This window comes from Aspergillus candidus (assembly GCF_002847045.1).
Source record: "Aspergillus candidus strain CBS 102.13 unplaced genomic scaffold BDW47scaffold_46, whole genome shotgun sequence".
Lineage (NCBI taxonomy): Eukaryota > Fungi > Ascomycota > Eurotiomycetes > Eurotiales > Aspergillaceae > Aspergillus > Aspergillus candidus.
This window is the reverse complement of record NW_020194051.1, coordinates 57846-70858: the sequence shown is the minus strand read 5'-3', so window position 1 is coordinate 70858 and position 13013 is coordinate 57846. Positions and strand designations below refer to the sequence as shown.

General features: G+C 52.4%; 6 protein-coding genes across 6 annotated transcripts; 2 read left to right on the top strand and 4 right to left on the bottom strand.

Moving 5' to 3' along the window:
* Positions 1 to 644: 644 nt before the first annotated feature.
* On the bottom strand, positions 645 to 2834 carry BDW47DRAFT_110366 (uncharacterized protein). Its single transcript, XM_024813701.1, has one exon. It carries the CDS (start codon positions 2432 to 2434, stop codon positions 1268 to 1270), a length of 1167 nt encoding a protein of 388 aa, XP_024669467.1. The 5' UTR covers positions 2435 to 2834; the 3' UTR covers positions 645 to 1267.
* A 1344-nt stretch (positions 2835 to 4178) lies between these two features.
* BDW47DRAFT_128116 (U6 snRNA-associated Sm-like protein LSm8) lies at positions 4179 to 4546 on the bottom strand (the record flags this gene model as incomplete). Its single annotated transcript, XM_024816805.1, has 2 exons — positions 4179 to 4450; positions 4522 to 4546. The coding sequence occupies 2 exons, from the start codon at positions 4544 to 4546 to the stop codon at positions 4179 to 4181; spliced, it is 297 nt and encodes a 98-aa protein (XP_024669466.1).
* A 695-nt stretch (positions 4547 to 5241) lies between these two features.
* Positions 5242 to 6887, bottom strand: BDW47DRAFT_110363 (putative proline-rich, actin-associated protein Vrp1). The gene is made up of 2 exons (XM_024813700.1): positions 6547 to 6887; positions 5242 to 6488 (listed from the first exon to the last, which is right to left on the bottom strand). The coding sequence occupies exons 1-2, from the start codon at positions 6658 to 6660 to the stop codon at positions 5304 to 5306; spliced, it is 1299 nt and encodes a 432-aa protein (XP_024669465.1). The 5' UTR covers positions 6661 to 6887; the 3' UTR covers positions 5242 to 5303.
* Positions 6888 to 7064: 177 nt separating this feature from the next.
* Positions 7065 to 8345, top strand: BDW47DRAFT_128114 (uncharacterized protein; the record flags this gene model as incomplete). The annotated part of the gene is made up of 1 exon (XM_024816804.1): positions 7065 to 8345. One exon carries the CDS (start codon positions 7065 to 7067, stop codon positions 8343 to 8345), a length of 1281 nt encoding a protein of 426 aa, XP_024669464.1.
* Positions 8346 to 8491: 146 nt separating this feature from the next.
* On the bottom strand, positions 8492 to 9638 carry BDW47DRAFT_110361 (60S ribosomal protein uL1). The gene is made up of 4 exons (XM_024813699.1): positions 9483 to 9638; positions 9232 to 9409; positions 8921 to 9114; positions 8492 to 8854 (listed from the first exon to the last, which is right to left on the bottom strand). Exons 1-4 carry the CDS (start codon positions 9499 to 9501, stop codon positions 8592 to 8594), a joined length of 654 nt encoding a protein of 217 aa, XP_024669463.1. The 5' UTR covers positions 9502 to 9638; the 3' UTR covers positions 8492 to 8591.
* A 516-nt stretch (positions 9639 to 10154) lies between these two features.
* BDW47DRAFT_110359 (uncharacterized protein) lies at positions 10155 to 12964 on the top strand. Its single transcript, XM_024813698.1, has 8 exons — positions 10155 to 10711; positions 10764 to 10792; positions 10851 to 10890; positions 10943 to 11240; positions 11298 to 11411; positions 11461 to 11786; positions 11838 to 12230; positions 12285 to 12964. The coding sequence occupies exons 1-8, from the start codon at positions 10469 to 10471 to the stop codon at positions 12627 to 12629; spliced, it is 1788 nt and encodes a 595-aa protein (XP_024669462.1). The 5' UTR covers positions 10155 to 10468; the 3' UTR covers positions 12630 to 12964.
* Positions 12965 to 13013: the final 49 nt, after the last annotated feature.

The following is a 13013-nucleotide window of genomic DNA, read 5'->3' as shown; positions in this document are numbered from 1 at the left end:
CATGTTGTATAGAAGGAAGTATCCAAGTTGAGACCCTTTTTCATGTCCATTTTCCCTGGGAGGTGATTGGGATTTAGCGATTCGTGAAAGGATAGAGAGAGAGAAGGAAAGATAATGCTTTACAACACATAAGACGTCTGGACGGTTTCGATTCGAAGCTCTATCACATTCAATCAGTAACATCCAAGTCGATTCAATCATTCATTCCATCTTCGTGTCTCCATATAGTAAATGATATTTGCTGGGTAGGTACGTAGGTAGGTATTGTAGGTCTTGCTTCCTGCGGTAGTATAGATACCTTCTTTACTAGAGGTAAGTGAGCAGGTGCGAGATGTTCAGAAGGTAGCAATAGAACTATTTGGGATTTTACTTTCTGCTTGGTATCGCAGAAGAAATATAGCTTGTTGCATGCCTTATCTACTTCAAAAGGTTTAGATAATATATCCTATCTACTCCTGAAAACGCCGTCTCTAATATACAATAATCAATGCATGCCACTCAATATACTTCCTACCCAACTAGCACGCATCCACTCAACTATACCACCCCACGTATCACTCTAACCTCTACTCATAATTTGAACAGTTCACACAATTGATCCATTGATCTCCTATCTATAACTAAACAAACTAAAAAAAAAAAAAAATAAAGCCAAACAAACATCGAACGCTCAAATGCACCCACGCAAGACGGAAGGCAAAAAAAAGAAAGATATACCTAGGTTATTATTGTAGTGTACACGATGGAAAGTACAGACACAGAGTCATCATATCCATCCAGAGAAGTAAAAAGAAATAACTGATGACTAAGGAGAGTAATCCACGCACGGCAGTTTAAAACAGATAGATAAAGATGTTTAGAACTCCTGCGCAGGGACGGTCGGAATGGAAATTGATAGGAAAGAGGGAAAGAGGGGAAGAAGGAAAGAAAGGTAGGCAGTATAATGGGAGACTTAGGAGAATAGCCAGGCAGGCTACATCCTCACGTTCGATTTCGTGCTGGTCCTGCCATTCTGTGCACATAGCTTTATCTATTCGAACGGCGAACATGCTTTTCTGATGTTTCTGGCTCCCATGCAGAAAAGGATAAAAGAATGACCGCTTTTTGATTGCTGCCAACGCCGAGGAAAATGGAAAGGGTGTATTGAGTACCGCCCTTGGAATCAGAAAAGGGGAAAATGAAAAAAAAGCCACGAGAAAGCCAACTCCCAGCATAACAGAACGCAAAGGATGAAAAGCGAGGAAGGGGGCGCAGTGCGACAATCACCCTAGATATCCATACTCCAACGCCACGGCCGGATCTGTTCCAAGTGGCCTACTGCAACGTCGTCGTGAGGGTCGTTGATTTCCACATGGACACACTGGACCTTACTGGTATCCCGCTGCAAGGTGGAAAGAGTTTTGGAGATCTGGGGGTGGTGCACTTTATCGCCATCGTGCATGGCCTTGGAGACTGGCCGGGAAACGGGGGTATCGGGAGAGTGTAAGGAGACACCTGGAGAGGAGTCGGTCGGAGAAGGGGGTGACGAGGAATCTGACTGGGAATGAAGGGACTCAGGGATGACGAATTTCGATTCATCGCGGCCGTACACGGAGGCCGAGGGCAGGAGTTGAGGGACACGACTGTCGGGACCAGCAGGTTCCCGACTGCGATAGCCACTGGGGGTGACGCGGATCGAAGGCTTAGGTTTCCGTTCAGGGACGCGAGAGGAACGGTGGGATAATTCTTGCGGTGAAGACGTCGGCCCGGTGGCATTCTTTTCGGGGACGGTTCGTCGGGTGCCTTGAGTCGGGCTGCTGCTGGAAGAGCTGAACCGCTCCTTGCCGGCCATAACCTTGGCACTCGGCGGGGGCTGCAGCATCCATCGCGTCTCCGCCTTACTCTTAGGCCCACTGACGATCGGCGGGTGCAGGTCGTTGACAGGAGGCACCCGAGCGATGTAGTATTTACTATTCGAGTCCTCGTCCGCCTTGCCCCGACCGGAGAGTCCAACCGACGAACCCTTCACCTCGACCTCTTCACCCCATAGCGGTTCGTCCTCCCGTTGATTCCGCATCCGATTCCACCGATCGCCGAGCTGGTGCTTGAGCACGCTCTTGTCCTTCTTCTGCAGCCGGTCGAGCTCCAACTCGGAAGCATCCAGGGATCGTGCATCGGTATTCCAACTATCCGTCCGACGATGGTTGTTGCGATGCCTTCGCGGCGGGGGTCCGGGGCCCAGGGCGATTTCCTCATTCCACCCTTGATTAGTGCTAAATGCGGTCGGCTGGGCAAAGGGCCGGGGTTGGTCGGTCACGACGGCGTCGATCTTGGCGTTCTCGCGGCGCGATCGGGCAGCATCTTTCATGCGTTTTCGACGGTCGACTGAGTTCGCACAGGGGGTGCAGGTAGCGTAGTAGAAGACGGCCGACTGGACGCCCCGATAAAGCCACATAGTGACGAAAGCGGAGGCGGAGTGACGACAACTTTAGTTCCAACGGATAACGTGTAACGAAGTGATACCGTTGATCCGGCGACTACGGACAGAGCGTTCAGAAGAACAGACGAGCCCGTAGGCACGAATAAGTACAGTCCGAGGTGTGCAGCGACGGTGACGAGAACATGAAGGGCGTTCTTGGCGTTTGAGAGCTGGCAGGTATAGATAACGGAGGTCGCCCTGCGACCTACAACGTATGGGCGGTGAGATAGGAGAAGAAGGCGGGAAAAGACTCAATACAACGAGCACGACTGAAGACGAAGTCTATCTCCAGGGATTAAGGGAACTGAGGGGTAAGGAAAGGAGCGACAATCAGGCAGAAGAATTAGAGAAGAGGGGAGAGTTGAGGAGGGAAAAGAGAGTGAGAGAGGAGAAGAGAGAGAGAGAGAGAGAGAGAGAGAGAGAGGAAAGAAAGGGACCGATAGGACGGAACGGGAGTGACAGGGCCAGCCAGCCTCAGGCAGTTAAGGGGCAGGACGGGACGAAACAGTTTTGGGAGAGACTTTCTCTTGGCACGGGCGGGGCGCGGATTAGGGAAAGAAACGGCGCAGTCAGAGATTGATGATCATTTAGTTCGCTAGGAACAAGGGGCTTATATTGGTTTAATCGATTGATTTCATGGACATTTGGTTGTTTAATTAGATGTGAGAATTTTTTCAAAAAAAAAAAATGTGAACTCCCAAGATCCATATGCAATCTCCTATTTCCCTGGCCCGACAGTCAGCGGTGCCGAGTTCCCTATCCGGGGAATCCTGGCGTCCTGTTCATGCGGCGGGTGTCATCTCCCTCCCGAACTAGATAGTCACCATTGTAACACTAAAATCAGTAAGGTAGAGTGAGATTGTGTAGTATTCCTTTCTTCGTCCTAATAGTAGGTATCAATGTAGATCTCTCGGTCACAGGTGTCATGTTGGAGTCCCTGAAGGGATTCCATTCCTCCGGGTCTAAGTATAGAGAAATAGAACACATGGAACATGTATCCGTACATTAGTTTGGACCCCACGATGCGTTGTGCTTTGCTTTTTCCCTTCGTTCCCCAAATAGAATCATCACCGCTGATTGGGGTGTGGTCGTGGACATTCCCCCGTCCCAAATTCCAACAGTAGACGGGCCGCACGGATGGCCATCTTGTGCTCCCTGTAACACCCCATCCCATCCCTTGTCAAACCTTGTGTCCACCGTTCCGAGGCTCATAAGTTCCCATGGCGTCCTCCGGAAGAGCGTGATCGGTCCATAGACAGAGGGTATTCGCGGACGTTCAGACCATGTTCACAGCCACAAGGATCGATTCTGATCTCATCCCCCATGCATGCAGGCCGCGGCATGGTCGTGCGCCCCGTCCCCGCATGGTCCCCAGCCAAACAAGTGACGCTTTTCGACCGCTTGCCACCTCACCACCCCCTTCCCTTGAGACCAATAAAAAAAGAAAATGAAGAAAACCGGCAAAAAAAAAAGAGTAAATCATGACGAAAACAACCAGCTCGACTAAGCATGCCAAGCCAAGCCAACCGAACCTCCCCACGTCATGGTTCGATCATCCGCCACCGTAATCGTGAGCAAATTAGAGACAAGAGAGACAACAAGACCACTGGAGAGCGAGCGAGCGAACGAGAGACAGCGAGAGAGGTAGGGAAAGGGAAGAGAGAACCAGCCAGCTAGCCTCCTGTCGTAGGCAAACCGTCGTAAGCATGCATGCAGAGCCTCACGCGTTCTTCGTGCCCCGAACCACTTCACCCTTGACCTTCGTCCAGTCGATGTCCTCGTCGATCTTCTCGTCGACCTCACCGCACACCACCACGTTGTCTCCGCGGATTAAGTAAAGCCCGTGTTCGATCTGCGAGCTCGGCTCGGGGTCGTCTGGTGTCCGGATGATGCGCTCGATCGTGTCCAGGAGGACTAAGTTTGTTAGCTGGTCGGTGGACAGCAGTGTGCCCAGCAGGGTGCGGCCGTCAACGGTCAACACTAGGATTTTCTCTGGAACGCGGTAACCGCGAATTAGCTTGCTTCCCTTGCGTGAAGAGTTTGTATTGATCTAAGTTCCTTACTGTTGATATAAGAGTTGAGAGACATTGTGGGGTTCCGAAGGTGAGAAAAAAAAAAAGGAAAAGTCGTGAAATAGGATTGATATGGTATCTCCGAGCTCGAATGCGCGCGTCGGCTTGAAACCCTGAATCACGATATGCTCCCCCGCTAGTCACAGCTATTTCGGTTCGTCGGGAGTCGCGCTCGTCTCTTACACGAACAGGCGGGAATGACCGGGGTCCTGGACGTAGACAGACACAGTAGGTCGTGGTGGGATGACCGCAAAAGGTTTCAAGATCGCCCCGACTCGGAATTTGGTGAGACAAGTGATGCTACCCGACGTGATGGGAGAGCTCGCGGGCGGTGTCGTCCTCGGCACACGTTCTGGACAGTAGCGTAAATACGGATCGTATATGGTCGGGCCGTTGATAAGGTCTAGTCTGGGTAATGGTGAGTTATGGAGCGAGGAGCGTGGCCGGCAATTGTAAGTGTTTGCGCTGCTTCTCCGGGTCCCGTCACCGTCGCCGATATGGTTTACATGGTCACGTGAGCATATACGGACCGCAATCCATGTCCATGGTGGAAGTGTTCTACCAAGACAGCGTCTCCACTAATTCCTGATCATTGTGCATGATGAAACAATTGTTGAGAAAAATACTTCAAGGAGTCATCTCATGCAACCGTAAGCAATTTGATGAAGGAGAAGTTTCTTTAATTCTAGTAAATCCACTGATCCAGAATAGCATGATACAATTTATGGAATATATTGATTCGCTACTACTGCCTGCTACTTTGCACATTTGCTTCAACCAGTCAAAGCCCTCAGATCCAACGGCACACTGCTCCCCCGCCCAGCGCGATACCGTCGAGCGCCCCCAACGAAAGGCCGAGGCTTGGGAAGAAGCCCCTCGGGTTGGAATTTAAATCGATTGTCATCTACCCGAATAGCTCCGTGCGCACCTGGACCCAGAGGACTCGATCCCAGCGACGGCCCGCCGTTCGTGAGGGTGAAAGCACTGGAGTCCAGAGGGGAACGACTGGGGTGGGAACTGGCGGGAGTGTCGAAGGAAGGTGGAGGCTGAGACGGCTGACTAGGAGGAGGTGGCGGAGGTGCAGCGGGCGCCGACGCTGCTGGTGGGGGTGGAGGGGGAGCGGACGGGGTGTGATGGCCAAGGGCGTTCCTCGCTGCTTGTACGGCTATCGAAGCAGCGGATGTCCCATTAGGCGGCAACGGGGCTGATGATGGAGGCGGGGGCGGCGGAGTAGATCGCGCAGGCGCTGGAGGAGGAGGAGCTCGGGGGGCTGACGCCGCAGGCGGAGGAGGGGGTGGCGCCGACGGACTGGCGGAGGGAGGTGGTGGGGCCGGAGCAGAGGGTTTTTTGGAGAATATAGGTGGAGGGGGTGCTCTCCCGGAACCAGGCACTGGCGGAGGCGCGCGAGGTGGTGGAACATCGGGGGCTGACTTTGCCGACGCAGTTGAGATAGTTGACGACGGTCGAGAGCCCGGCCTCGGCGGAGGTTTCCTGAGATTCGCGACCAGCGGGTTCACCGGAGCAGGTGGAGAGCCTGCCGAAACCGGGCGTGGAGGAGGACGAACGCCTGGAGGCTTTGGAGCTGAGGCAACTGGGGGCCCAGAGCTATCATTTTCCGACTTGTATGGCGAGTCACGGTTTGCACCGGTATCGACACCTCCTCGACTGCGCAACTTGGGCATCCCGCCAGCAAGAATCCCAGCAAGCTGCGGAGGAGCTCCCGGTGCGCTGTCACCTCCTGCTCCTGCTCCGCTATCACTCCGTCCTCGGCTCGCTGCTCCTGGAATTGGCGGTGCTTGTGCGGTGGGGGGCTTCTTCATTCCTGGAACAGGCGGGGCACTTGCAACGGGAGGCGCACCGCCCGATTTCACTCCCCCCGAGACCTGTGGTGCCGACCTGTCGTTGGTAACGGCCTTCTTCAGCCGGGCGCCCTTGTTGATATCTGACAGGAGCGCGCCCTATCCAAGAGATTAGTAGTCGACCGGGGCGGGCGCTTCATCTTCGTTCGTATCTTACCCGATCTTTCACCTCCGATTTGGGCGGTCTATTTGGTAACATGGCTGGCGGGGGAGGAGGAGGAGGACCACCCATCGCGCCGGGTGGCGGCGGGGGCGGGGGCGGCGGAGGCATGCTGTCGAGACAACTATTGAAGACAATTGGGTATGGCGCTCAATGCCGGGGAGATAGGGATGAGGGTCGATGAGGTCACTTAGGGAGAACGATACTCCAAAACGTTAGGGATCATTTGTTCTTGCCTTGGAAGGCCAGGGTAAACCGAATAAAAAGGAACCCAAGACGTAGAGATGTCGTCCAGGTAGCTGTGTTGACAAGAGGGGAAGGGGAGAAGGGGAGTGAGATAATGGAGGGTCAGGTAGATGGTTCGTCAGAGGGACTCCAGGCTCCCTCCGGAGTTCAACGCACTAGTGGCGGTGTTGCCGCCGGCAGTATGTCTCCGCCTTGGCGAAGTAGACGGTAAATATCCATATCGACTTTGTCGTGATCGGCATCTTTCACCACAGTCCCACAGTTCCATGATGATGATGAAAGGCATTGCCCTCCCCCGCCAGAAGGGTTCGACTCCCCAGGCGCTTGTGTGTCAGTTGTGCCAGATATCTGCTTCGCCCGCTCCCCGCCAGCCGTCTCACTTTGCCCGACCCTATACGACCAGACCGTTCACTCGCAAGACGGAAATCGGACAAGTGCGCCCCAGAAATGCGCTGAACCGACCGTTGACCTTCCCTCGATCAATCCCGAGACGATTCGCATCCTCGGCGCCCGACTCCCCCGTCCCGCAGACCCCCGAGGCTACCCTTGCGCAGATCGAACAGGAGCTCGACGAGCTGCGAAACACGGACGCGGTCCCTTCGAACGGTACGGTCGATAGCCTTTTACACCGGTGCCAGGAAATCGCCGAGGCGCTGGCTCTCCCCGAGCAAGACTCAAAGACACCAGCCCCTCGAAAAGACGACAATGAGATATCGCACCTCCTCGACCTGGAGGAAAAGAACCAAACACGGAAGCGAACCAAGTCCTCCCCCAAAGACACGATCCCCCAACTCTCCAGCGCCGTCTCCCGCGTCGCCTACGAGCTTCTCTCCGACGAGAAGGTCTTCATCACTCCCGAGGCCCTAGCGAGCTACTCCAAGATCCAAACGCTGTTGAAGCGCCCAGACTACTTCCCCGAGATCTTCTACCAGTACGCGCACAAGCCCCACCCCGAGGAGGGCAGCTCGCCCGTCAAATACCACAAGGCGAACCCCAAGGACATCAACAGCGCGATCCCCGTTGATATCGCCAACATGGCGCTGGGCGTGGCGATCGAGCAGCGGAATCTGCCCCTCGTGCTGTCTATAATCGACCACACCTTCTGCGCGCCGGCCTTCCACCGCGCCAAGGTCTTCAAAAAGGCTGCCATCCCGCTGGGCGGTCTGGCGGCCGCCCCGGCTGCTTGTTATGCCGTTGCCTCGTGGGCTGCGAGCATGCAGAATACTATGGATCCAAGCACCGCGACGGGGATCGCGTTCGCTGCCATCCTAGCGTATGTGGGTGGTACTTCTTCCGTGGGCCTGTTGGCGATCACGACTGCGAATGACCAGATGGAGAGAGTGGTGTGGCAGTCGGGGATGCCGTTGCGGCATCGTTGGCTCCGCGAGGAGGAGCGGGCTGCCTTGGATAAGGTTGCGCTTGCGTGGGGATTCAAGGATGAGTACATGAGGGGTGAGGAAGAGGGGGAGGAGTGGGAGAGTCTGCGGGAGTTTATCGGTATGAGGGGGATGGTTTTGGATAAGACGGAGTTGATGCCTGGAATGGAGTAACTTCAACATTGGCATTAATAGTATATCTTGTATTTATTTTATAGATATCATGTAGTTCATAACATGTAGTTTTACGCACTTATCGCATCTTCTGTTACCAATTCTACTGAATATAGAAAAATGACTACGAGTGCCAAGAAAAAAAGTAGAACCAAATCGTGAGTGTTTTTCATTCCATACATAAGGCGTTCAAAACCCCACAGCTAAGATCCTAAAACCCCAGCGTAACGCAAGAGCGCAAGACGTCTAGTACAGACGCTTGGGAGGAGACATGGAAGCCTTGATGACCAGGCTTCCAACGTTCTGCCAGCCCTTCTTGAGCAGGGAGACGAGGTAGTTGATGGCCAGCATGACGTTGGAGACCAGCTCGTCCTCGTTCATGCCAACGTTGCCAACGGCAACACCCAGGCACAGAACCTTCTTCAGCTGGAACTTGATGGTCGACTTGACGTCGGTGACCTTGTTGTTCAGGTCCTCACCGTGGGAGACGGGGGTGGGGAACTTGCCGGCTGGAGGGGAAAAAATCACGGTCAGTTTTGAGGCAGAGGATTACAAGGCGAATAGATGTCACATACCCTTGGACAGACCGGGACCGAGGAGACGGGGAATCTGCTTGATCAGAGACTCGGAAGCCAGGAAAGCATCGTACTTGCGCGCGAGCTTCTTGATGAGCTTCTTGTTCTTGTTCAGCTTCTTCAGGTCATCGGTGGACATGCCGTCGATGCCGTGGTGCTTGGCACGATCGAGATCGTGCTGGTCACCAAGAACACTGTAGAAATACAACTGTCAGCCACCCGATTCTGGAATTGCCCATCACTCGATGGTTGTTTCCCGCCGATCTCATCCATTTTTCGAGATTCGTTGGCGCAGAGGCATATAGACGTACCAGACGCTCATGTTGGGGCGGGGCACGGTGGGCAGACGGATGGTGCCGGAGAAACGCTTGTCACGCTGGGGGTCATAGTTCTTCAGACCGATCTGAAGCTCGACGGTCTCGAGGAAGTTCCTCTTCTTCTCATTGAGAGAGTAGTTGAGGAGCTGCGAAACGTTATCGCGCACTCCGGCTGTCACGAGGCAATAGATGTTAGCAGCGGTTTCGAAGGAGCTGACGACGTGAATGAGATGGAAGAATCATACCGACTGTGATCTTCGACATGATGCTGACAGTCTTCCAAAAGGTCTCTTTTAGGGATCTTAAGGTGTGGCTCTGCGCTGATTCCTAAGACAGAAAGAAAAGAGGCTCCTGACATCGAGAGAAAATCCAGTCTCCGCTTGTGGGTGTTAGTGGCGCTAACCGGATGTGGGATAGTCTTGCCCTAAGTGCTTAATGAAGTTCACTGATGACAAAGACATGACATAAATATTAATACCCCAAATCACGTGCGTACGGCTCAATGAAGGTGTTGTCAAGATAAAACATTCCATCTTCTGCAATAGTTCGTCTGACATCTTGACTCTATTTATTAGCTGGGTGGTTGCAAAATGTATGGAAAGAAGAAACATTTTTTTCTTCTCAATTTTGCAATTATCCCATCACTCTCCAGCTCATCGTAGGGTTCTCTGTCTAGGATGGCGTTTACTGTTTACGGACAGACCCTACATCTAGATCTGGGATCGTAGTCTAACAAACTTTATAATCAAGATTTGAGAATTATGTGAAGCAGATAACCACTATAAAACTCATATGTGACAGGATGGAAAGTCACGTTCTGGTAGCAAATGTTTTGGGGGTGTGGTCAGAGGTCGGTCAGCTGCACGAGCCCCTTCCTCACGCCCCCAAGGCAGCAGAACACTGGGCGCGAATCGACTGGTAAATTGACGCCGTCGGCTCAGCCCTCAACTGACTAGTACAGTAGTCATTCGCTCCTAACCTTAGCACGCGGCTGATAATGTGCTGATGATGTCTTGAATGCTAGCGATTATTAGTATGATCGCTGAAGCACTTTGTGCTACTGAAGAAGTGCTTTAATTTTTCTCATCCTTTCATCAGGCTATTGTTTCCTGCTTATCACTGATCCGCTTTACATATACTGTATACTTACTCCACGCTTAATTGTCACTTTGCGAAAAACGCGGTTCAGACTGTTTGTTTAGCACGTGAGGGGAAGCAAAAGCAAGCAAGCATGTCTGAATCTCCGCACTTTCACAGCTTTCAAACACCTCGCGAGTATTATTCGAGCTTCACGAGGAATCCGAAAATCCAGGATGGTTTTGATAACATTGACGATGGAACGAATTTCAGGAATTACTTGAGACACTTGCAAAATCCAGGGACGCGCAACTTCGTGCTGGATTTTGGCAATGATGATGCGTGGTGCGCGGTGAACATGGAGAATGACGATCTCGCAGCCTTGCTCCAACAGCAGGTATGGACTATGGAACATTCCCATTGTCGATAGGCTCTGATTGATTTACTAGAAACCCGGGTTCTTTGGGACTCGATGGATGTGAGTCGCAATCGAGACCTTGCTACTGAAATTTGTTGATCGCTGACAGCGAGCTTAGAAACATCTGGGCCCCCGAGGAGCAGAAGGACATAATCAGGGTGAGTTTCACAACAAGCCCTGCTAGACTCTCCATGAAACTGACTCCCCTAGACGATCACAAGCCACTATGGAGTCTCGGAGCGGTTGCGGGGAATGATGTGTACAGAACCAGTGGGACGTTCATCCAAACCTGCCACCAATGCCGACCCTTCTAAACCACAATCTTCATCGGTCGAAATGATCGATCCATCCCCCCGTGTTCGCATGGATGACCTCGAAGAGGCGCAGGCGATGAAGGACTTGGCAACGCAAACCCAGGCACAGACGGCTGCGTCGTTCAGAGGCCTTACCTTTGCCCATGTGACGAACCAGATATGGCATTTTTGCTCCGTCGACCATGGTCCACGTTGTATGTAGCACTGAACCATTCTATTTTGCTATATTTGTTTTTAACCTGAGGCTGCAGATACCTGTCTCGGGTTCAACTCCCTGTACGTCGTTCCGAACGTTGAGATACAAAATGAGAAATTCCTGCCAGACGGAAAACGTTTATGGTCGTGGTTGATCCTATTCAATGATGGTAAGGGCTTTTCGGGGGGGATTTTGACGGGTTTTTGCTGATTTGGTAGGGACTGTCGTGTCGATCCAGGAGAATCCGTATCCTGGGGCATCCAAGCCGTCAGAAAACCAACTGAAATCTGTCCTTGGGATAGTCCGCCGAAATGTGCAGTTTATCTTTGCTGGGGTTTCTAAACAACACTCTGCCCTATCGGAGAGCGACTCGTTGGTGACTATCCGAGTGAGACACTTCCGCGACGCAGGACCAGACGACGCAAGTATCAAGCAGGACGACGGGCCGAGTTTGCTTTTTTTCTATATCTTTGACGATTGGCCCACGAGTTATGCCCTCGTTGCGAAGCGGGAGCATAGATACGGAGTTGTCCTCGACAAGTTGGTAGGTGATCCCGGTCGTTTGTTTTGTCCCTCGTCTAACGCGGCAACATAGAGACAAGATATGCTTACCAGGCCTGCCATTGATCTGGTAAACGAACTGCACACGTTGGGCAGACAATTGGGCGTGTTGAAACGCCTATACCAGAGCTACGAACTGATAATGCTGCGTATTCTGCAACAACAGCGCACCCTCCGTGACGAGGCTCGGTCGAACCCTCCTCAACCATTGTCAGCGCATATCAATGGAGGCCCCCAGACAGCGGATGCCCAGCACCAAACACTGACAACTAGCCCTAGTTTCCCAATTCTGTCAGACCATAGCGTAGGAGTGCGACTGAGTCCAGCTGCCGTGACGCGTTTCGAACGACTACTGGACCGTATCAAGTTATACTGTCTATCAGAGCTTGAAACGTGCCTCACGGAAAAGGAGTCCATGACATTTCTTGTAAGATGCTTGTCTCATGCCATCACGGACACTTTGCTGACAAGCTGTCGATAGAATTTCAACTTGATCGCCCTGAAAGACTCGCAGGCCGTCGAAAAGCTGACCCGCATCACGATCCTCCTGGCCAAGGTGACGATCCTCTTCCTGCCAGTTAGTTTGATGACCGGGTATTTCTCGACCGAATTAGAGAATGTAAAGGGGGTCTACACTGTCGCCCAGTACTGGGTGGCCTTTGCGGTGATCATGGTCCTGTCCATCTTGCTTCTGGTCATGTTTGGATACATGAGCGACACCATTGAGGGCAAACCCATCTATCAGTCGTTCTGGCAGACATTCTTCCGGTCTTCGAAACACCGACTACACACTCGACAAGAGGACGAAGACTTGCGATTGCACTGAAACTTCAAGTTGTCTGGTGATGGCTTGATATGTACAACTGATGTTAAATGCGTGACGGATTATGAAGGGTGAGAAGAACGATAATACTCGAGCATGATATCCATAGCCAAGCGGGTCTAACAATGCAAGAAGCAACCAACGTGGCCCTTTACCAAACTAGGTACATGAAACAATCCCATTCAAGAGTCGATTATCAATTGAACCATGGGCCTTATATGCTGAGTCACTCCCGCGGCGACAGGAGTGGACACCGAGACCGAGACCGAGACCAACCATCTGATTAGCATTGGGTATTATTAGGTACTGACACTGTATTGTGCAATGCTTGTAACATTATACGCTATGGGTGTAAAATAACAGCCACATGGTTCTAAATGGACACAA

What these genes read in the sequence shown, in the direction of transcription:
- BDW47DRAFT_110366 (XM_024813701.1), bottom strand. Translation starts at nt 2,434, where the DNA reads ATGTGGCTTTATCGGGGCGTCCAGTCGGCCGTCTTCTACTACGCTACC.
- BDW47DRAFT_110363 (XM_024813700.1), bottom strand. Translation starts at nt 6,660, where the DNA reads ATGCCTCCGCCGCCCCCGCCCCCGCCGCCACCCGGCGCGATGGGTGGT. An exon ending in AATCGGAGGTGAAAGATCGG is followed by an intron (nt 6,489 to 6,546) that starts GTAAGATACGAA and finishes TCTCTTGGATAG; the next exon opens with GGCGCGCTCCTGTCAGATAT.
- BDW47DRAFT_110359 (XM_024813698.1), top strand. Translation starts at nt 10,469, where the DNA reads ATGTCTGAATCTCCGCACTTTCACAGCTTTCAAACACCTCGCGAGTAT. An exon ending in GTTGATCCTATTCAATGATG is followed by an intron (nt 11,412 to 11,460) that starts GTAAGGGCTTTT and finishes CTGATTTGGTAG; the next exon opens with GGACTGTCGTGTCGATCCAG. An exon ending in GAGTTGTCCTCGACAAGTTG is followed by an intron (nt 11,787 to 11,837) that starts GTAGGTGATCCC and finishes GCGGCAACATAG; the next exon opens with AGACAAGATATGCTTACCAG.
- BDW47DRAFT_110361 (XM_024813699.1), bottom strand. An exon ending in CGCCCCAACATGAGCGTCTG is followed by an intron (nt 9,115 to 9,231) that starts GTACGTCTATAT and finishes GTATTTCTACAG; the next exon opens with TGTTCTTGGTGACCAGCACG. An exon ending in CGGTCCCGGTCTGTCCAAGG is followed by an intron (nt 8,855 to 8,920) that starts GTATGTGACATC and finishes TTTCCCCTCCAG; the next exon opens with CCGGCAAGTTCCCCACCCCC.